The 23,539-nt window shown below is 41.2% G+C and overlaps 1 protein-coding gene across 1 annotated transcript in view; it reads right to left on the bottom strand.

The window, feature by feature from the left end:
* MND1 (meiotic nuclear divisions 1) overlaps positions 1–18,454 on the bottom strand; it is a 40,666-nt gene extending 22,212 nt beyond the window's left edge. Inside the window, exons 1-4 of the mRNA XM_074588841.1 lie at positions 18,366–18,454; positions 15,765–15,830; positions 14,908–14,965; positions 12,966–13,114 (exon numbers count right to left, since the gene is read on the bottom strand). Of these exons, the coding sequence (XP_074444942.1) occupies positions 12,966–13,114; positions 14,908–14,965; positions 15,765–15,830; positions 18,366–18,368 (276 nt within the window). The 5' untranslated portion in view covers positions 18,369–18,454. The remainder of the gene's footprint in view (positions 1–12,965; positions 13,115–14,907; positions 14,966–15,764; positions 15,831–18,365) is intronic.
* Between the last annotated feature and the right edge of the window lie 5,085 nt (positions 18,455–23,539).

Genomic DNA, 23,539 nt, shown 5'->3' with positions numbered 1-23,539 from the left:
CAGCACACATTTAAGCAAGATGCAAGAAAGCTGGCAAAATGTCATCTAGGGGAATGCTGTTCAAAGAAGGAGGGGAAACTAAATAATTAAAAGTTAAAAAGTAAAAAAAAATTCTCAGAAAGAGCATTTTCAGTGTTTGTAAAACGGCAGATTAATGAAGTAACTAGCATCTATAAAACAGGAGAGCTGGGAAACAGTTCCTTTAATTTTACAGACCACTGTGGTCAATTAACTGACCACTGGCCTAGCTTCAACACTAATTCAGTCCAAAGTCCCCCAAAGGGATGTTCTTTCTTCCTTTGCAAAGGTCTCACAATGTTTAGCTACACGCTTGCGCAGCAGTCTGTGTGTGCTAAGTGCTACGTGCTGATGACAACCACCAGTTCCAGCACAGGCCTTGAGGTTTCTATCAAAGGATACAGATCAGATGCACGCAGGTAATTTATGATATACTATGCATGCACTATTACTAGGGCTCCACTTTGGCAAGTTGGTGATGTGCATTTGGAAGAGGAACGTTTAACCCTGACAGACGAGAGCAGCAGGTTTCAGTTCTCTTCTTTCTCAAAACCTGCCCGATACTGTCCTAGCTCTACATGACTGCATTTTTATCCTCCAGCAGCAAAAGTTTTTGTTGGTCGTATTTCTTCTGGTTCCTCGTTCTTAACCGCTCTAACCACCAATATCCCACCAAACATGTAGCTTGTCTCCCTAGCATATTAAAATATCTACAAGCCTGGTGTAAGCCATGCAAACACAGGCCTTAGAGTATGTACACTGGACAGGAATCAAACCAAGGTCTCATATGCTAACCACCAAGAGCATTCGCAGCTGTTAGCCCACTGTCATTACGGTCTTAAAGAGAAATATCATACGCTCAGTTTTCTTTCAGCCAAAACACTCAACCAAAAGTGGTATTAAAAATTACTGCTATCATGGGCACCACTCACTGTGGCAGTACAGAAGAATTCAAGACATCCATTTTTTAATTGTTTATCATTTTGCAAAGTTATTTACTTTGGGTCTGAAGCTCGCTATGCTTTGTATCAGGCCAGAGGCAAGGGCTTGTTTGCCTTCAGCTTAAACAAAAGCAGTTCAAGAGTTTTAGGGTGACATTTGCAGTAGATGGGTGCATTTATTTCCTATGTTAAACCTAACCCACCACTGAAAAACTTAAACGGAATTGACAGAAGGCATGGAGAGAAAGTACTTCAAAGCATTCCTCTACATTTTAAGGAAAGATAAAAAAAAATTTGAAGCCAGAAAGCAGACTAGTAATATAGAGAGAGTAAAAATGCAAAGATTAACAGTCAAAGAACAATCTGAAAATATTGAAAACAGACCTGTTGTGTTAAAAGAACAGCATAGAACATTACTAAAAGAAACCACTCAGCAATCACTGTTGACTAAAACAATAAAACTTAAAAGAGGGAAGAAAAAAAATAAAAAAGGCAGCACATCGAGGTCCAGAATTGCTTTCTAAAGTACTACGCAAAGTAAGCATACAACTACTTCTTTTACATAGACAGTAACAAATATGTACTTGCCAGGGCCTCCACGTACACAGAAGTAAATTTTTAAGTTAGCTGATTATGCTGGCAGCGGAACAGAGAGTACTACCGTGAACTGCAGTATTGCCACTTCTCCTCTGCTCTCAGGATGCCAGCCTACCACTCGTGAAATGCCATTTTGCATATAACCCATCCAGTGAACTGAACTACAGCAGGAGAAGGTCCCAGGTTCACTGGGACTTTAGTCAGGGATGTGATGTACCCTTAGTGAAGCACAGACAGCAAACACATACTTGTTATGTAAATACAATTAAAATATCTTTTTTTTTTCTTTTAACATTTGTGAAAGTAGGACAAAAGAAGCATGCAATGTCTTACCCCAAGACATTACAAGTCACTTCAGCAACAGGGAATCATGTTTGCTGGGACTTAGAAGGAGCATAAGGGAGGCAACTAGGGGACTGCAATGGTTAAAGAAATACAGGTAAGAACAAGAGCAGAGATTAAAGCAATATAGGGTAAGAATTTTTAACTCAGAAATTGAAGAATAGACAAGATTTCTTTCAGCAAGAGAACACCATAAAATGGATGGGAAACAGACTGTAGAAAAAGAGAAGAGATAGAGTTAGGGCCCACCATATTTCTGTACTCAAGATTTTTTTTTTCTGAAATACCACATTATAGGAGGAGATGTATTGAACACTGGAGAAATGTTCAATACATTTCTAGACAGATGGCTGTCTACTCAGACACAAATACCACGTATGCCCAATCAGACTATCAAAAAAAAAGAATTCTGAAGTTAGATCTCTGGCCTCAAGCAGTATTTACATGTTTTGCTAGAGTATTCATGTGGGTAATACTGATTTACTTGCCCCTCCCACAAACACAATCCATTTTGTGTTTCAAGATTAAATTTAGGCCTATAATCCTGATTTATTTAGCACGCTAACACTTGAGAGTAAGTCTGAAATATCACACGGTAAATTAGGCATGGCTCTATTCTCAGGTCATGCGGAATATGAGTCGAGTCCTTTTTCCTGTGATTGTTTTTGGATAAAGAAAACAGAACGTGTGCAGTATCCAGAAGAAACAAATGAGAAATTCCCCCTCCATTGGAGCCTTCACCCATCCATGTACAAACCTTATATTGCTAGCTGCAGTTATTTTAAAGATTATTACTCTATAGTAAACCACTCTACGTTAAAAGTAGCTTTTAATTCAATTATTTTCCATCTTTCTAGATTTGCCATAATAGTTAAGTTAAAGTTTACTTAGAGAAGATGTCTTGCCGTGAGCTTTTGTTTTTGCTTCATTCATTTGCAACTCCATTTGGTAAGTACTAGTTATGCAACAGAAAATAACCACTCCAGGCCAATCTCCTTAATAGACAAAAGGTGAAAGAAACAGTTGTGCAGCCTGAATGAAAGAACTGAATTTCTCTGTCTGCTTTCGGAGTTGGCATAATTGGCACGACCTGAGGGACAGATGGCTGTCTACTCAGATACAAATACCACGTATCCCCAATCAGCCTATCAAAAAAAAAAAAGGGGGGGAAAAAAAAAAAAAAGCTGAAACGCCTCATTCTTCAACCCTGTTTCATAAATGCAAGCAGTCTAATAGGGAAAGCTGAAAGAGCCAAAAAGCATCTGCATGACTGACAGAACTACAGAAACTTTTAGTACCTGGACATGAAGGATGCTTGTTACTGCATATTAGTGTATTTACTAAACGTACAAAGTCCAAGGTGATAGTTAACAGGTCTGTTCAAGGCAGAAAGAGTATTGAAAAAATATTTTCCCTTGGAAAGAAAGGGAGACAAAGAAGAAAAGTTCTATTTTTTTCCCTAAAGAGCTTTTAAAGATTGTTATCCTAACCAGCTGGGCCGTACACTGACAATCCCTTCAGGGACTAAGCACAGACAGTCCCAAGTTAAAACACAGTATTCATCTGATATTCCCTGAGCTCAAGTCCTCTCTAAAGGCTACAAAAAACCAAATCAAAACTTTATTCCTCAGAGTTTAAAAAAGCCCAAATTCTACACTGAGATATTATCAGTAAAATAAAAAGCCTCAGTAAAATACATCTATCAAATTTCAGAGTTTTGATAGCACTCTCACATATTCACTCTTTATGCCAATTTAATCATTTTTAAGTAAGGCTCAGACAGATAACCGAGTCATCTCAAATTCCTGATACAAAGAATAGTCTTTGATGGAACTACCATGTGTTCAACAATAATGAGCTGTTTGACTGTGACGAAAAAGATCTTTCCTCTAGAGTCTTCCTGCTTCAAACTAACTTCACACATTTTGGTTTTATACTCCATTTTTAAATTGTTTTTTAATTCTGTTCCTTGCAGAAGAGGAAAATACTATGAAGTAAGACTTATATAATTGCATGCTAGTATTTTATTTCTGCATGCATGCTAATTTTCTAAAATAAAATATGCTATATTCATTGAACGAGAAGACTTTAAAGTGAAAGTCAAAGTTCAAATTAAATAAGATTACAACTCACTGTCTCCATCAAATCCAGCTTTGAAAGTAGTATCGCCTCCACCCTATCCCCAGGCTGGAAGCTCCTGCCCTTGCAGCAGAGGCAAACTTACAGGTTTGCTAGACAGTGCAGAACACCTAAGCTTTACACTTTTCTCGGGGTGCTGGGTTTCTGCTGATGTGCTGAACTGTGGCTCACAGCTGCCGTGCCTACTGTGGGCGCGGGCAGATCCGCAGGGCACAGGGCTGCATCCGTGCCAGATTTGATTGGGCTTCTGGAGTGAGCGCCCCATGTTTATTCCCAATTTCTTTGCATTTCAGATTAACAATTTCATTGCAATGTCCGGAATGGAGCCAGCAGCCAGTACGCAAGCCTCTTCAAAAAGGAAAGGTAAACCGTGCAATGATATTACCCAAAAAATTCTCAGTTTCACAGAAAACACTGTTAGAAACAGCTAGTATTTTTTCCTGCATTATATCAGAATGAATATATAATATACACTACTGGGGAACAGTAACAATATACCCTTTTTAATATAGTAGGATTCTTTCTTCAAACCTACTTTATAATCTTTACAGTTACTACAGAGCCAGCTTTTTTTAAAAAAGAATTGCACTTAAATCATGCCAATTTTAGCTTGTGCTCATCAAGAAGGCAGGAAAGGAAAACTTACACTTCACAGTTGCCATCAATCGAGTTACATATTAACAGCTAGTAAAAGGAAAAGCATGAAATTCAACTAATGAACACCAAATTATGAGGTTGCTTAATTCTAACAGAAGCCTCCAGAGCACCGTATTTTTAGAAGTCTGCCATGACAGCAGTAACTAAGCATACCCTCCAGGGCTTTGTAGCATGCCATTAAACATAATTCCAGAAGGCTCTAATAAGTTACAGCATTAGACGAGTATTCTCTGCTGGACATTTTAGGACTTAGTAAATTCAGAATCATTTCAAGACATCAACATTTTTCAAGTGCAAGATGCAATGAGGTAACAAAAACCCCGGACTGCTTCAAATAAAACTTTAGTAGCATCTTCCAGGAGACTGATCCAGGGAATAAGCTTTACAAGATCAACAAACAAATGGGCATAGATATAATCAACATATTCTCCATGTTTAAATGATGCAAATTCTCAGCCTCTTGCTGTTAGGATACTTCTTAACTGCCACTGGATGGTATGAAGTTAGCTAGTCATACTATACCAGCTTCACAGTTGGCTATTTCTTTATGTGCCTAGTCCTTTATTTCAAAGAAAATGTACAGGTCATTGAAAGCCTGCAAACTGAAAATAGAGAGGGGTCACTAATTGCCTCTGTTGGGAAAGTCATTACTATGCAAGAGAGGAAAAAAAATAGTGAGCCAGAAGGGAATGAAATCACCCAGCAGACCGGGGCTGCAGATTATCAAAATGGCCAGGCCAATCCAAGGAATAATAAATAAATAAAGTAGAAAGTTAAATGAGATGCCCTCAAATATGAGGGGAAAAAGGGAGGCCCAGCACGGATATGGGAAAACTGCCGTTAACTGCTTAGTCAACACATTGGGATCCTGCCTATGTATTATAAAGGGCATTAAAAGAGAGAACTCTTCAGCAATTAGATTTTTATTTTTCCTGGAAAGAGACAATTTATTAGGTTTTCTGCAACCTAATAAAATTAAATTGTAAGCATATATATATTACAGAAAAATGTCTAAATAAATAATTCCTAACAGAAGTCACATGTATTAGTTGCAAAAGTACTGATGTACTTCACTGGTTTTAGAGGACAATTCTTTAACTATGCTAATCTATTCACTAACATTCATAAAATGCATACTAAAAAGATACCTCTAAGCTTTTCTAAAAGGTATTTCAGCAAAGCTTAAGATCACAATAAACCTTAAGACACTTTATGCATGCAAGTCCTTTATGTTCAATAAATGAAAAAAGTATTTTTAAAAACTTACTGAATACGGAATTACTACAGCTCGTCAATTGATCATAACGTGACTATCTTGCACCCAAAAAATAAAGTGTTATATCAAAACCATTAGGCCACGGATTCCAAAGGTGTTGCACATGTACCTCTAGGGACAGCCCATCACTGCCACCAGGAGAAAAAACAGCGAGGCCCTGCATTCAAAACCATTGACAGAGGCTGAAAATCGAAATAGTGCTGAGCTCTGTGAAAGGCTGGTACACCATCTACTGAGGACACTTCTACAAAGCAATGCAAAAAGCTTGCTTCACAGCTCTAGGTGCCACAGGCACTCCCTGGCTGATTGAAAGTGCCAGCCAGAGTACGCATCTTGTCCGGCATCTTCAGCAACATCACCCAACTCCAAGCACCATCAGGTCTGTTACCCCTCACTGAACATCTGTCATCTCCACGGATTTGTACCTCAGTTCAGGATTGATTACTTTAAGCCAGCCACCTCTGAGCACTTGTACCTACTTGCAGTCCAGAATCAATCTCCAAACCGTGTGGAAATAACACTGGCAATTGAGTCATTTGGATCAAGGAGGAGGCTGCTCAGACTGAAACAATGGGGACAGCAGAATTTTCTTGTGCTTCAGGCAATGGTCTCAAGTAGTCTCCGATACAGCAACTTTCATGCAGTAATCAAGTCACAGTATTTGTGAAGGAAAAATCTAGCTGCCTAAAAGGACAGAAATAAACCAAGCTGCATCTTGAAAGAACTTTCTGATGGTTAAAACTCAAAACTTTCTGTGTGCATTCTGAACAAATAAGGTTCTCTCCTTTTAGTTATGTTGTCAAACATCTCCAGGAGACTTCAAGCCAGATTACTCACCAATATGATTATTTTTTTCCATTAACTATTTTCAAACAATGTGCATTCCTAACAAAAGCATTTCCTAATATAGCATTCCCTGAGTCTTTATTTTTTTTTAAAAAATAAGTCCTTTCTCTTGTCATATTTCAGTGCTCGTAAGTACAAACAGTTTGGTGCATGTGAAGTCACTCTATTTCGACAAGTTCATTCCTGGGTTGTTTTTTTTTTAAACTAGCTGCCAAATGAGAGTTAGGATGTACTGACTTCTAAATTCTTCCCCTGGCTCAATATATGAGTCATGGGAAGTGAAAATCCCTCCTCTTACCAACCCTAGGGCAGGGATTTAAGGAATGAAACATCAACTAATCCCTTCCATGTTAACCAACACTGGCCCAACGCAATGCTTAGTGGGAGAAAAAAAAAATTGCCAGAAACTCTCCCCACAGAAGACTCTGTGCTGCTCACATGTATCTTGAAGGGAGTACAGGGAACAGCATAAAAACTTGATCCTGTATCCTGCTCTGAAAAGATTCTGTTTAATCTTTGTTGCAGAACGAGGTGACACCACCCTGCTCTCAGTCTCAAAAGGAAGAGTAGCTATAATACTGTGTGCTGTTAAACTTTCCCTTGCAAAGCCTAAGAATAGAAAAGAATAATCCACAAGAAAGCAACATCATGAGAAATAAGGTAAGTGTGACAATTAGCAATAGAATGGTGAAATGAATGGTTTTGAACTGAACACTGAAACGACATGTCACAAAACCAGACTGGGGAAAGGAAGTAAACTGGTTGTTCCCTTGAGCTACTGAATTACAGCGCTCACAGTGCTGTCAATAGTTACACTAATACCTGCAAGATCTTTGAAGAACTTGGTATTCCAGGTCCCTATCTGTTAAAAATATTATATTATGCTATAGTAATTCTTTATGAACTTATGATTTGAGTTATATCCCTGTCATACTGAATGCCAGACGCTCTTTGATGTTACCAAGGATCACTGAAATTGCTTCTGCCTCCCTGAAGCCCTGTAGTGTCAGTACTAAACCCGCCTTGTGCAACTCCAGCTGAGATACCCCGTCACGCAGGCTATGGCAGACGATGAGCTGGAGAGATGGGACACTCCTTACGGCTTCTGAGGGTTGTGCTTTACAGACTCATCAGCACTTGAGTGAAAAAGGCCTCACTGTTACCTGTTACTTTAATTAATACTTAATTCAAGCCACTATAAAGCAAAATGCAAGTAACCATTAATTCACCTTATCTGAAAGAGACAGCACAAGTGTTTTACCAAAGACATAGATGAAAAAAAAACCAAAAAAAAAATCTAAGATGAATCTGTTTATACTAAAGTTACATCAAAAAGGTTTCTATTTTCCTCACTCACTGATATGCCATTTCCTACCTGATAAAACTGTTGTCGAGGTTTTAGTTGCGTATATGCTTCTCATCTTCAGCAGGTAACATATCCTTCACATTCATATACCTTCTGTAGCAACACACACATCAGAACAGTGCAAAAACCAAACACGCAAGGGGCTAATTGTATGAAACACATTAGCAGCTCTTGCCTGAGATTGAACATGACCACGATTAACATGCTGGAGTTGCTCACCTCCAGTCTCCTCCTTTTATGCATGCTACGAAATCAACAAAAGGCAGCAGAATCATCAATAAATTATGATCTTTCTGCTTACGCTGCATAGGTCAAATTCTTCGTTAGTTTAATAAAAACCCTAAGCTTCCAGTATTGTTATGCCAAAAATAAACATCTCATTTTGTCGACATATAATTGATCATAGGCAAGAACCTGACTGACAGGAAAATACTGATAAAGAATAAAACCGCATCCGTTCACCTTTTCTTATGGAAGGAAAAAAAACAAACCCCGCACCTCTCATTAAAGCTTCCACAGTTCTCCTGATAAAGTTGAAGTTCCATTAAAATTTTCTCCGCTTATAAACTTTGTTAAAACAATACTTCTCAATTCACACCCACGCTCTAGTTTCATCATCTCATAGCTGTACTGGTGCAACTATAAACCCAAATGCAACTTCCAACATCTTTTTCAGTGGTCCAATTCACAGCTGCAAAGCACAACCAAGAGGTGAAGAATAGGCATCTGGAAGAAGGCATAAACCTTTAAAAGCAGCCATGCCACTGCAAAACAAATCAATACAAAATCCATAGGGACCTGCATAGCAATTCTTACTCTGTGAGCTATTGGAGAAAAACATTGCAGCAGACGCTATGCAAACTAAATATATTCACTGTCCTTGCTTTTCCAAAAAAAGGAGGAAGCCCAAACAGTAACCCTCAGTTAGAGAGCAGCACCAAGGTCCTAATCCTAATCAGATCAGCACAAGATTTACCATGTATGCCAGTTCAGGAGTTAGCACCCCTCTCTAAACATCTGCCCCCACAAAAGCAAGTTGAAAGATGGGGGTGGAGGGGGAAGCTATGCCAACAGAAACTTTATTTCAAGCAGTGTTTTTGATTGCCATCTCTCTGCACAAAGGGATCACACTGATGACGTAATGAATCCTTCCTCAAAAAAAAAATCTAGGGTATACGCAACCACTGTGAGGTATAACTTTAAACATCCAGACAAAACTGGCTTGCTCTTTGTTATAAATACTGAGTCAGACTTCTTTGCTACTGAGTCTTCAAGTCGGGGTGTGGCTCAATAATCACTAAAAAATCTGAAAGAAAAATTTTGTTTCAAGAACAGTTCCTAAACCAGCTTCCCCACAATCACAAGCTCTGTAAGACACAGAGACCTACAAGCAACTTTGCTAACACATTATGAAGTACCAACGTATGCAGGCAGAAGGTCCTGTGGCAGGCCCAACTTGTCAAACGTAAGCCTCAGTGCTATGAATTAGTAGGAGAATTTGCATCATGGAGACGCTCGTTCTATTCCTCCACGTTATTTTCAAATGTCTCAGTTCAGCATTTGGGATCACCTCTTTCCCTTCACTATTTACCCATGCCCTCAGCAAACAAAGATACTGCCTCCTGGTAAAAAGCCTTTATTGCAGTATGAACTGAAGTGCTATATTTTTAAACTTGTGCTTTAAGTAAGGCGGCTTGATTCCAGCTTTTAACTGCTGAAGAAAGAGACCAACTCATGTAGTTAAGAAGCGATCTGGACAAGAGGCAGAACGAAAACATGTCTCTCAGCATGCCACAAGCTGTATACAGGAATGATTAAAGACAGGCAACGTGCAACAGAAATGGTACAATAGCTTACTCTTTTCCTCTGCTTTGCATGTTCTGACAAGAAGTTTTGTGATACTCAGTGACTGGATTTAGAAACCCTTAAGAAAATCTGTATCCGTTCACATCAAGAAGAATACCAACACTAAAATAGCTAATTTGAACTCACAGACAGAATCTGTTATCATCTTGTAAAAATGTTCAGAAAGCTAGTCATTGAAAATGCCACCTTTCCACTGTGTCAACAGAGAGGTTATTTTCAGCTAGTGAAATATGTTTTTCCCTGAAATGTTGAAACATTTCCATTCTCATCAGAAAAGCAAGGTAATAAATGTAAGTGTTTTTAAAGACTTATGACATGGTCTAAAGAGAGCACTTAGTAAGCCGATATGTTAGGAGCGGGACTTGGTTTGCAAATAAGGGTCTGGTAACAATACTATTTCTTTCAACTGGAACAGTTTTAGCATTGCAAAACTGTTTATATCAGCATAGTTTATTTCCTACACAGAAATAACCATAAAATAACATCACAATACAGTAACTGCATGCCTATTATAATTCCATAATAATAGCTAGTATTCTGTTTAATAATGTAACAGTACATTTAAAACAGTACAGCATATGTTTGTAGATAACCCCTGGATATTTACAATGGAGCACATTAGGCAGATTCTGCAAGACATTCTAAGGAAGATATTCATCAGGGTATGCCAGAGACCTGCTTGATCAATTATCTTTAAAATTCATGATGGGACTGGGCCCAAGGGCAAAGACAACAAATATCAACTCCTTTATTCAACTGCTTAGCTATAATATGAAGCATGAGCAAAACCAGAAAGTGTCCAAGAGCAAACCACTTTCATTCAACAAGACGGTGGCACCAGGGTGTTTGGTGAACAAAGCAGAAGTTTTGGCATGTATTTGTTCAATTGCTCAGCTGGCATTTAGGCTCTGGCAGAGTAAGTAGCCTGGTCTAAAATTTGTGTGAATACACTAGTAAGTTGAGTAACTTTAGTAGGAAACTCGGTTCCAAGTCACTGCAAAGTTAAACTGATCTCCTGTTTCACGCAAACGAAACTTCACTGGAGGAGGAATCAGCTGTTACTAACACTCAATAAAAATTAATTTAAGCCCAATCACACCAGGCTCTAAGCCCTAAGTTTAAGACTCTAAAATGGTACAAGCTTATCCAGCTAAATGGAGGAAGTTTTTAATTTCTGGACTCGTTTGAGTTCTGAAAACAAGGAGCAGACAAAACTGTCAGTGGGAAAAAGTATTATCAATCACATCTCAGTACACACAAGGTACGGTATATATCCGTGATACTAACAGGTCACCTGAGATGCTAAGAATGTCACTCAAAACAGAGCAAGTCAGTGGCAGAACCTGAAATTACAGAGTCTACAAATTTGATGACCCATACAGTACCACAAGAGCTATCTCAAGCCGCACTTTCTAACCCATCCAAAGCACCTGCCTGAAAGGCTGTCAATACACAGCTCCTGTTAATGATGGGCAAGACCGCGGTACTTCTCCTTACTGCCACAGACCCCTGAATGTATCACTGGCTCATAAAAATGACATGAATCAGTGAATAAGGAGAAAGGAAGTGGAAGTTCTACCAAGTTTTACTCTTGATCTTAAAAACTGCAGCAGATGCATCAAGCATGAGATAGAGTACCAGTACTTTCTGCCCTCTGCCAGATCCACGCAAGCAGACACACAAAATGCCTTCAGATGGTCGTCTAGAGCACCCAGGCCAGTAATGAAAATGTTCAGGGCAAAGGGAAATAAACGATCTTATGTTGTTTAAAATAGAACAGTGGACTGGATTCTCTCAGTTTAGCACTGACTGAGATTTACAACCATAGCAAGGGCTAACTGACAAGGTTACTGCTCAGCTGGTCACACTACACACACACACATAAAAAAGCAACTTCAACTGCATTGATCAGGCTTTGGTGAACAGTCTTCAGATTCACAAACTCTTTTTCAATTCAAGCTGGGGAAAAGAGAATGTTTTTATACAATAAATTTGGAACATTAAAGAAGCAGATGAAGTTGACAACGTCATGCATAAAATGGCAACAATGATACCAGAGCTATGCCTGAAGAAAATAGTGCCTGTAAAAGTGTTCAGATGCTACCAATAATTTTGCATTAATTCAAACAATTCTTTGATGAATGGACATACTGCTAAATAAGCATGGGAAAAGTTGGCAATGTTGCGGTGCAATCAGACTATAAAGCTAGTTTATTGATCTTGTTATCATGTACTCCAGTTGCAAATAAACTGATGAATAGATGCTTTCCAACTTCAATTAAAAGAAGCACGAAAGACAGTCCCTAAAAAGTAGGAAAGAACCAGATCAATAGAACAGCAATGTTGCAACAAAAGATGCCTTGCTCTCCTGCAGAAGATCATGACCAATTTGCTCTTCTTGCCTAATAAAAACGCAATATGGGACTACACAAGTGCTCACAAATTAAGCTACCGATAAAAGCAGGTAGGAAAGCACAATGTCTGTAAGTAGAAACCATTGCCATGTTTACTCAAGATATCCATTTCAGTCCTCTCCTGGCTTTTAGATCATTACCACATGATGGCCTACATTATATAAAGACACATAAAAGCATACACTGCCTAAATATATAGAGGAAGTCCTTAAATGATGTTTTGCATCACAAATAACATGCTTTCAGCAGCAAGTAGACAAGATGTCTTCCCAAATTGCAACAAGAACTACCTGCAAAACATTTCTGAAGTGATAGCAAGATAGTGAGAAAGAATGTCATACCATGTGTGCCAGATGATTCCTATAGTAAAATCTTTGTGTGTGTGTGTGCACGTGCACATATGCACATGTGAGAGAGCACAATACGAAAAAGAACGACAAGAGGGTATAAGGAAAAAGCAAAGCCATTTAGATAAACCAGTACTTTCCTTAAAATAGCTTTACCTGAGACTCCAATTCTTCCAATTTACGCTTCCTGGCATGAAGAGCTTTACTTGGAAAAGCCCAGAAATAATTGGAAGTTCCAATTCTATCAGTGTCCACCATGCCATCGTCAACTAAACTTTGCAGAATCTCTTTCACTGACATTGATGCTAATAAAAGCAAAAATATAAAATTAGAACTGCATAGCATCTAAACTTTGGAGAATTAGGAATACAATAAGCCACCATCTACAATCATCTGTATGAATATTTTACTATAATGTCAGCTAGCTGGCCAGTTTCCAGAGGACACCATGCCTGATGCTTCACTTGAAGGAATGAATCCCTTCAAAATCAGCAGTTTATACATAAAGGCTGCTATTCTATACAGTCTGCTACCAGATGCTTGTAAAACACCGCTCATGAGTATCATAAAACATACATGCATATTACAGTACAGTACCAGAACAAAGTCATGAGAGGGTACTTGAGAAGTTGTCTTGCAATCTTAATTCTAACACGGATTAACTTATAATTAGGAGTGTAATTATATTTCACTTTGTAATGCTTATCAAAGCATTTAAAAGCCATCTGTCTACAGACTCAGGAGGGGCAGATTTTACTTTTGATTATATTCAGTTCCAATACAGAAAGTCCTCTGCAGTCAGAAGGATCCAAACCATTTCTGAACATAATTGTTCAATTTCTAGAAAATGTGAGGTGTAATTCTCCATTTTAAGAATGATACCTGTTCAACAAAGAAAAATAGTTGTTATTATTATCCTCAAGTGTTGCAGATATAAACACTTTTGAGATAATTTATGGTTTTTAGTGTCTGAAAATTTAAAGTCTAAAGGGGATCCCAGATCAGGAACATCCAAACTTCTGGCAGCTATAGGCTGGATGCCAGTATGGGGGCACTTCCACAGGCTAGATGGTTTTCTTTTCAGAGTAAATGGGGCTTGGGTTGTGTGGCTAAAATGCCTCCAGGCATTTTAGGCAGGATGAATTTGGACTGTTTAGTTTCAAAGCTGTTAATGGTTTTAGAAACTCTACATTCCAGATTTTTAAATGTGAAATTACATTGCTTATATTTACTGTTTTGCATCCCCTTCCTGCAAATTACAATTAAACTTATGCATTGACAAATCAACCAAGACAGCACCACATCCCTTCAGAGGCCTCTGAGTGCCTCTGTTAGCTGCTGACATAACTGAAAAACACTGCTTTGCGATATTCACATCCGTCTGCAGTTCCTTCAACAAGTTCATTTACTCTTGCAGTGCCACAAAGACGTGCTAGTCAAGGACAGCGGCACCTACACTAACATTACACTTCGCCTCCCTTTTGTCAATTGATATAGGAGGAAGCAGAATGACGAACATATAAAACAACTCCTCAGCATAAGGTAAATCCTCTTGGACCTAATCCTAAACCAATGGATCTCATCAGGAGGGCTTTCATTAAAAAGACAAACCCCTTCCATTTACAGCTGTCCAGCCATTTTTGGGGGGGAAAAGCTCTACAGAACATTGACTGTGTACATCTGGATTAGCATTTTAAGATATTTTTGACATTACAGAGAGACATTTAAATCCTCTGTTCATTACCTAAGCACACATAATGACTTCATAGACTGAAAGTCACTACAAGTCAGGCACCTCAGAGCCTAGGAAAACCCCATCCCATGTTTTAGTGGTTAACTTGGAGTCAGCTGTAACGTTTGAATAATCTCCCATTTTGGCCCTAACAACTAACATAAGTGACAAACTTTAGCAAACCGAGGCAGGAGTATGCTGTTGATGTCACTTTTAATGTTACAGCCCTGCCATTGACCAGTCTCTATTTCTAGCTTTTTTTTCCCCATAATTACAATCACAAACCTAAAATTGTAGCCAGCAAAATTTACACTGTATGACCTGTCCCAAAAATGATGAAGAGAAATAACTTTTGTAAACACTTACTAATCCCTTTTTCTTTCGGAGCAATCTTCTCTATATCCTTCAACTGGAACACATCTTTCTGTGCAAAATATAAAAGACACTTTAGCTCCAAATGACAGCATCATCTAAGACAAAGTGGTTTTTTACACTAAATCAATGCCAAGAAAAGCGAGGAAATACACTGCATGTTTATGTTTTGCTAGGGAAATAGGCTGCATATCCTTCAGTAGAACAATCTGATAATTAAAAAGAAAACCAACAAACTATTATTGTAATGAGGCCTGTTCTTTTCTTTTGTACTCTAAAGTCACTGTATTTTGCCTCAAGTTAGACTGTAAACCTCTTAGCACAGACAGAGACAAGGTTAGATTCTCAGCACCAGATGCACCACACTGCTCAAGTACTTAAACGTCACAGTAATTTTTTTAATAGGTGAAACATCGTGAATTACTTATGTCGCCAATATAGTTGTAGCTTTGCTTTTGGATATCCAGGTGTCTTCTCCCCAGCAATGTCTTCCAGGTCTGCTCTCATCTTTTCTAATGCTCAGATTTCTTCTCCCTCCCATAAACTCCAGTGAGATACTTCCTAACCTCTTGCTATCCCTCTCATGGTAACAGACTCAAAATGAGATTAATTGGCTCCAAGCGTAGGGAGCACGCTGAGCATTGAACACCACCTCTGCACCTCCATGCCTTGGCTCCGCCAGGGGACCAGCTACCTGATCAGAAGGTACTTGAATCAAGCTCTGTCCCTGTAATTTATATATTGATGACACAGGGCATCAGTTCATCTACATCTACAATTAACCTCCTTTTAGGATCTGTTTTCCCACCGTATGTATGTAAATGCAGGACAAATATAAGAAAGTTACTTACTGTTTCAAAGAAGATCTCCATCATGCGAACTCTCTTCTCCTCAAAGCTCAAACCTTTTTTCTTGGACTAGAACAGGAAAAAACAAAACCCAACACATTCAGCCATTTGAATAATTAACATCTGCTCAGAACTCAAATCTATTTACTTCTATTTGCCATCCTTTAAAATACCTTACCACTAACCCCAGGCTTTCAGATAAACTGCTTCTTCCCAAAGGATCATTACACCAAGCTAATCCACTTGCAATCTGTTAAAACGAGGGACTATCTTTTGGGGTTTTTTTGTTTGGAATTGTGTTTTATCGTGTGATACAGAGACTCTAATGTGAGATGTAGGCCATTTAGGATTTTTTAAGGAGACAAAGCACATTTTAAGGTACCATACCTTTCTTCAAATTTACTACCCAAATTTAGAATTTCAAGGTCACATTTTAAAAATGTGTTTCCTTTATTTCTCTTCTCTGCTGTTGTGTGACCGAGCAGTAAATAACATGGATTGAAATAGAAACAAAAGGCAGAAACAACTACTCACAAACTGATACCAGTAACACAAAACTGAGAAATATCCTCCTCCGATCACTTTCAGACACACTATTTTGACATGCCCTTTGTAAAATCAGGATATAAAATATTTCACAGAGAATTGGAGTTTTATTAATAGCATTTAGCACAGACCTTAACAACCCAAAAGCAGTGGCCATAAGGTGAATCGTGGGTGTTTCCCCTCACCCCACTCCCACCTTTGCAGGCTGTGAAACCCTGCACTGCTGCATGTGGCTACAGAAAACTGAAAGGGGGACAAAAAGCAAAATAGGATGTTGGCAGAAAAAGGTCTCCCTTTAAAAAAAAAAAAAAAAAAAAGCAACATAAATATTGTTGCCCTTGACTCAGTGGAAGTGGGGAGTCTAATAACATGGTGCTTTGACATGGGTTTGTTTCCAAGCCCTGACAGAATGGAGTCGATACCGTTTTTTAACTCTTAACTGCTGCCTCCTTCTTAAATAAATCACACAGTAGGGCAGCATAACATTTAAAATGTGCATCGAGAACAAAACAGCCAGATTGATTTAGATTCTAAAAAATAAACTGAAAAACTAGCTTATGCAGCTACAATAGCACACAGACATGAACAGAAACAATTCAGTATTATATTTAACAAAAGCACTATTAATATTTTTTAAAGTCTCCTTCCTTCTGCTTTAGCCAGAGATGCCGTACGTCACACTGACATCACAGCTGTCTCTAATGATGTCAGTATATTGCAGGATTAGAACCTGGAGCAGCCAGGTACATGCAAGTAGGAGCACAAACAGAAAACAGACTGATCTTCAGCTTCTTCTATCACTTCAACTTCTCCTATGCCGACAGGCTGAGAGAGTTGGGGTTGTTTAGCCTGGAGAAGAGAAGGCTCCAGGGAGAACTTATAGCTGCCTTCCAGTACTTAAAGATTCTTTATCAGGGAGTATAATGATAGGATGAGGGGTAATGGTTTTAAACTGAAAGAGGGTAGACTTAGATTAGATATCAGGAAGAAATTCTTTACCATGAGGGTGGTGAGGCACTGGAACAGGTTGCCCAGAGAAGCTGTGGATGTCCCATCCCTGGAAGTGTTCCAGGCCAGGCTGGATGGGGCTTTGAGCAGCCTGGTCTAGTGGGAGGTGTCCCTGCCCGTGTCAGGGGGGTTAGAACTGGATGATCTTTAAAGTACCTTCCAACCCAAACCATTCTATGATTCTTTTTTCCTGCCTCCCAAACAGCCGTAACACCTTAGCAGCAAGAGAACAAAACCCATATGCACACAATGTGAAATTTAAGCAGCATTTCTGAAAACATGTGCTCATCCCCCTTAGCTACATCCCTCAGGCGCCAGGTTTCACACTACCGCTCCAAGAAACAGAGAAAAGTAACCAATCAATGTGCTTTGTAGATAAGTTTTATTAATTTTCACGTTGATTTCTCTCTCCTACCTCTTTGCCAGGTGTTCCACATCACGTATACAAAACACACCCGGCATATCGATTCTGCGGCGGGTCACGCTACTGGAGGTAGCCAGAGGTGGCCGATGCTGTTAATTGCACTTGGGCATAACAGCAACTCCTCCTGCTGGCACCCACCTCCCCACAACCGCGTCCGGAGCGCGGCCCGGCCACTTCACCCCCGGCTATCCCGTGCTTATTAATGGTGGCCCGTTCCCCCGCCTGCGGGTCTCAGCGGGCACTGAGATGTAGATACGGGGCCTGCTCTTCCAGGTGCCGGGTACGTTGACATCGCTCTCCAGGAAACCAGACAAGGAAATGGCCCCACGCTACGGGGGGGTTTATCGGGAGCCGCGCTGCCGGGAGGAGCGGGACCGGAACCGGGCAGCTCCCGCCGCTCTCCCTCAGCGGACGCGGGGAGGCGGGGGGTGAGGCGCGGGCGACCGTTACTCGCGGCAACGGCCGGCCCAGCCCGCTCGGCCCCCTCCCCGGCGGCGCCCGCCATGCCCGCCCCGCACCGCGGCCCCACAGCCTCAATAACTGCCCGGCCCGGGCACCGCGTCCCGGATCACGTCGCCAACGAGAGCGGGAGGAGGGCGGCCGGCCCCGCCGCCACCGCCGCTTACCATGTCGGCTCCGGCGCGGGAGGAGCGGCCGGGTTTGATTTCGGCGCCACCGGGAGGGAAAAGGCCGCCGGGAGGCCGCCTGCGCAGCTCGCAGCGCCGCCTGCCGCCCGCCCCCCGGCAACAGCAGCCCCTCAGAACGGACGGACAGGCGGGCGGAGGGGGCGCCTCTCCCCGGCGGAGGCGGTCGAGCGGGCGGAGCGGCCCTGAGAAGCAAACCCGTTCGCATTGAGGCACAGAGTAAAACGAAGGAGGAAAAAAAAAAAAAAAAAAAAAGCGTGAAATTATATTCAGGTTTTTTTTCTATATATATTTTATGCAATCAACCAAGAAATAGATCCTTGCGTTTTTATAAACCAGCCGTGCCCTGCCAGACAGCAGCTTATCACTTCTCGTTTTATTTATAATACCGTGTTTCTGTGTTTATTTTTCAAAAATAAAAACCCCCCATACCGTAGGTACTCAGACAGGTGATGCTAGGAAGCAAAACTCTGCTTTTGTCACCAGCTGCCCCTGGGTTACAGATGGTGCAGGTTACAGAGATTGTTTAAAGATGTAGGGGCTGTGCCTAAGTTTCGCACTTGGCATTGCCCAGGCTTTAGAGAAAAATCTTGTCAAAGTTCTCATTTTGTCTTCACGTACTCCTCACTACCTACCCATTTTATATTTTGTGTAGCAAGTGCAATTTTCTTGATGGGTGTTACTGTGATACCTTTGCTATATCCTTGCTGCCGTACTGAAATTTACTCACTTCCAAAATAAAAAGCTTAAAAAATATTTAAAATCCCTCCGCCATTGACTGTAATCGTCAGGGGGAATAAAGACTTGTTTCTGAATCCCTGTCAACATCCGTGGGTTTGGCGGTCTGCGGGATACGCGCTTGATGCCTCCCAGTAGCTGCCCCTCCAGGAGCAGGCGCTGGGCCTCTCTGCCAGTGCTGCCCTATTTTTTCCTCCAGGGCCCGGCAGCAAAGGTAAAACATGAACACATCCACGGTGCTCTAAAACGACAAGTATTGCACAAATAGCCCATGACAGGAGCAGCAGGACCTAGAGAAATAAAACCCACTCTGCCCATGGAGGCAAAGGACCTGGGCACATCTGGCATTACTTGAAACAGTTGTTCGTTGTGATGACTGCTCTAGCAACTTTAATTACTTACAGTTCATTTTAATTATTATTTGTGCTGTAAATTACCTTCCGTCAGCTACAGCAGTTCTGGGAAATTGCTTTGCGGTTTAGCAGCAGTGGGTTTGTATCTGCCATACTAATTCTGGAGTTTAAATTCAAGCAAATGAACACGTGCGAGCTGAACTGTTCAGGCAGTCCCCAGGAAGACCTTCCATGGCCTTTGCGAGGTGGCCCCTGTCCTGAAACGTGAGGTTCTCTTCCACGCAGACCTGGCCATGATCCCGTTCCTCATTGTGCACACCAGTATGTTACTAAATATGAAATTCAAGGTAGAAAGGATGTTATTAATATGAAGCTTAACATTCATACACAACACTTTAAAGCTTCTTGTTCTTTAATGCTTCCTTGTGTGTTACATTTTCAACTCGCAAAGCTGCCATGAAATCTGTTGGCACGCCTCCTCATCTCTTTGCGGGCTCATATTCTGCCCCCCTGCTTTCCCCTTCCTTTGGCCAGCCGATCATTTCCCCGCGCTGCCCGTGCGGTTATTTCCCTCCCGTCACCATGACCTTTTCTCCGCCAGGACCTGGGCCCCTTCCTGCTCCTTCACAGCCTGCGATAAAACTTTTTTTCACCACTGCCAAGCAAACGGTTGCTACGACATTTGCAAAGCCCCTCTTGCGGTGTGGGTTTTTTCCAAGCAACACGTGTGAGCGGCAGAGTGGGTGCCGGAGCTGCACATGCTGCTGGGAGAAGAGCAAGAGGAGAGGGAGGAAGGGGTGAGCTCTGAAGCGGGCTTGGGGCACGTATCTTGGGGCTTCTGGTCAGCACCTGTGAGGTAGCAAATGCTGCTGTCTCAGACTGGCAGCAAAGACCCAGGTCTCGCCCTCAGATGGATCCGGGACACGGCTGGGGCACACACCTGGAGCCACAGCTGGAAGGTGTTCCTGGTTTCAGCAGCTGAACGTGATCACAGCAGCCAAGCCAGCCCGGCACATCCACCTCCGAAATGTTAGGTCACGCTATCAGGCCATGGTGAGGCAGGGGGCTCAGCAGGTTTTCTCTGCCCTGAGTGTGCTGGAAGCCCTGAAGCCCTTTCATGGCCAAATCTCTAGGCCCGATTTACTCTGTAATAAGAAGTTCCTTAAGAACTCCCAGATTTTTCAGCACCAGATCAAAACTAACTAGTTTGAAAGACCACTGGGTGGAACAGGTCCCAAACGGAGAGTACACGGGAGTACGTCATGCTTTCTCACATGAGGGTAGTTTTCTATTACTGGGTAAAGTGGAATGAACCACTCTTAAAATACATACAGGTCTGACATTTTTAATGGGCTTCAGAATTTCTAAATGTAGTATTTCACAAAACTGCTATTCATATACTATTAACATGAAACCAAGACAATGGATGGAAATACTAAGGAAGGGGAACTCATAACTGTGTCTTTCTATTAGAAGATTGTTCTCATTGCCCTGTGATTTTCTTAAACTTTAGCAGATTGGGCTGAAATTTTCTAGGCTAACTGCCTGACCGAGATTTTTAAGCACCAGCCAAAACAGTTTTTCACTGTTCCTGAGGTAGAGAAAATACATTGCTTTGTCAGTGTTGAAATATGATTAGATTAGATGAAATTTGTACCCTCTTTCATTTTGCTCTTACAAATCTGTAATTGAATTACATTCATAAATTTTGAAAGGACATGAAAGTGGCAATGGCAGGCAGGAAGGTTAGGAAGCATGAGAATGAAAATTGTCTTACTTTAATTTTGTTCCTTTCCTATATACGCACCATAGTGTAGTCTTTAATTACATGGTCTATTTTTTCAGCAAAAGGGAAGAATTCAAGTTGAACAGCAGATCACTTTATTTCCAGAAAATTAATAGCAAACCATCTGAGTCCTGTGGCTACCTCCCAGAACATCTGTATGACTGACAGCAGAAAGATGCTTCAGTAGAGCATGAGGGTGGAAGACAAGGAGAGCACTAGGAGATGCTCACCCATGGGAGGTGACACCAACTCCTCTGAGGTCCAGGCAGTCTGCAGTGGGATGTGGCCGGGTAGCAGGACGCAGTACGATCCACAAGTACCCCACACAGGCCAGTCTCTGCAGCATCTGCTGCCTCATTTCATCCTTGGACGAGTGTTTGGACGGTAAGCAGACGTTCTCCCTACAAACATCTAACCCGGTGAGAAATGCTAGCTGGCCCTCCTCCAAAACTTACTGCTTCGACAGCTTTGCTAGCAGAGCTGCTGAAGTAAGCACTTACCAGCTCCTTGAGTTGATCAGCTCAAGTACTAGATTTTTGGTAACTAGGCATTTCACTAAAAGAACCAGTAAGCATTCATATGCCTAGATCGGCCAATAGATCTGAGGGTCAGCAGCCTTAAACAAGAGCAGCAAGTGGTGGGTACCTCTTCCACCAGCACAGCTGGGCCCAGGGAGCACATCTGTCCACTGCAGAGCAGCACAGCTGTATGTGAGAGAGAACTTCAGCCTAAGGAACTATGAAACATTTTTGAACATGCAACAAGATGTTAAGTGGTAAGCACTGTAGAGAGAGAGATCCTGGCTAATGATGGGTCCCTAAAATGCATGCACTTTTAGCTGTTTTGGCCTTGCTCTCCCTGACATTGTTTCTCATTGGTGAGACTGCGTTCTGTATTCCAGTTTACAGAACTTCTAAAAAGTCCTGCTGATGCATTTGGGTCAGTATTCAAATAAGTACCCCAGGAAGGCCAAAGAGGAAGTTGGCCATTTACTGAAGAATTTTCCTGGTAAAGGGCAGTGTTCCCCAGTCTCAATGTCCTGCCTGTCCATCTGATTTTGCTCAGTGGTGGAAAGCCTCTGCTGTAATAATCCAGGGGACAGAATAAATTTCTAGCTTTTTAGTGAGAAAAGATTGGGAATGCAACAAGAGTCTCACCTACTTAGCCTTGCAGCTTCAGGGTGGCCTGTGCTATTTCTTCTGTTCTTCTTCATCGTCTTTTTTGCATGGGAAGGAACAGGTCCTCTGCAACTCTGAATGTCAAACCAACACCACCCTGCTTCAAGCTGTGGGGCTTTCTTTAGCTGGCAGACAAAGAAAGCCTCTTGTAAGTGTCTGAACTGGGCAGATAGACAATATTCAGCACCAAGACTGTATTTTCTGGACACACATTCATCTAAAGACTGACAAAACAAAACTGTTCCATTATGTTGTCATAAGTTTGCCTTCAGGAGAAAAAAAAAAGGCATCAAAACACAGCTGCTGACATTCCCTATGACTTGCAGGAAAGAATAAAACACAGATTCCTCTAGAGGGTTTGAGGGCAAGATCCATGAAAAAGGATGGCTGCTCTGTATTTCAGCTGTCTCATTTCTGAGTGTCCTGCCACCGAGCAAACACACATCACCGAGTCTCACCTCTCTAGGCACCCCCCAGTGAGATTGCTTCCAAGCTGCCAAATGATGCAGCTGAAGATTCTCTCTTAGTTCATGAGCTAGTTCCCAATCACACTAAGTTCTCAAAGGATTCTGGTTTGGAGAGTTCACCAGTGACCAAGAATATATATGTACTTTGTAAAATGAAACTTAACGTGAGCTGAAAAGTTGTTCTTATAGGAAAGGAGTTAGAGTGAACTCCTAAGGCAAATTTTCTGTTCTTCTACAATAATTCATATTTAGTTTTCTGCAGCAGACCCTTGAAAGATTATAGCACAGCATAGCTGAAAGGTACTGTGTACTTCCATGACGCAAATGGAAAAGCTTCCGACTCATTATCTTACTGCCATCAATGAAAAGATTAATTTTGATGACTGAAGGAGGAAGGGAGAAGACAAGGAAGCTCCTGTTCCCCACCTTCTTCCCAAGCAGAACCCAAGTCCCTCTTTCCTCTGTGTCTACGTAAAAGCTTAACGCCCGTAAAACAATCACCGTTTTCTTGGCTTGGGACCTCTGGTGTAAGCGTTTCATTTTGGAAAAAATTACCCATCTTCCTGCATTATGGGGCTACTTTTAGGGACAGTGATTATGAAACATATGAAAAATAAATACTCCACCATGAAAA

This window comes from Larus michahellis, chromosome 5 (assembly GCF_964199755.1).
Source record: "Larus michahellis chromosome 5, bLarMic1.1, whole genome shotgun sequence".
Taxonomy (NCBI): Eukaryota; Metazoa; Chordata; class Aves; order Charadriiformes; family Laridae; genus Larus; species Larus michahellis.
The sequence above is the reverse complement of the archived record's forward strand: the minus strand, read 5'-3'. Positions and strand labels throughout refer to the sequence as shown.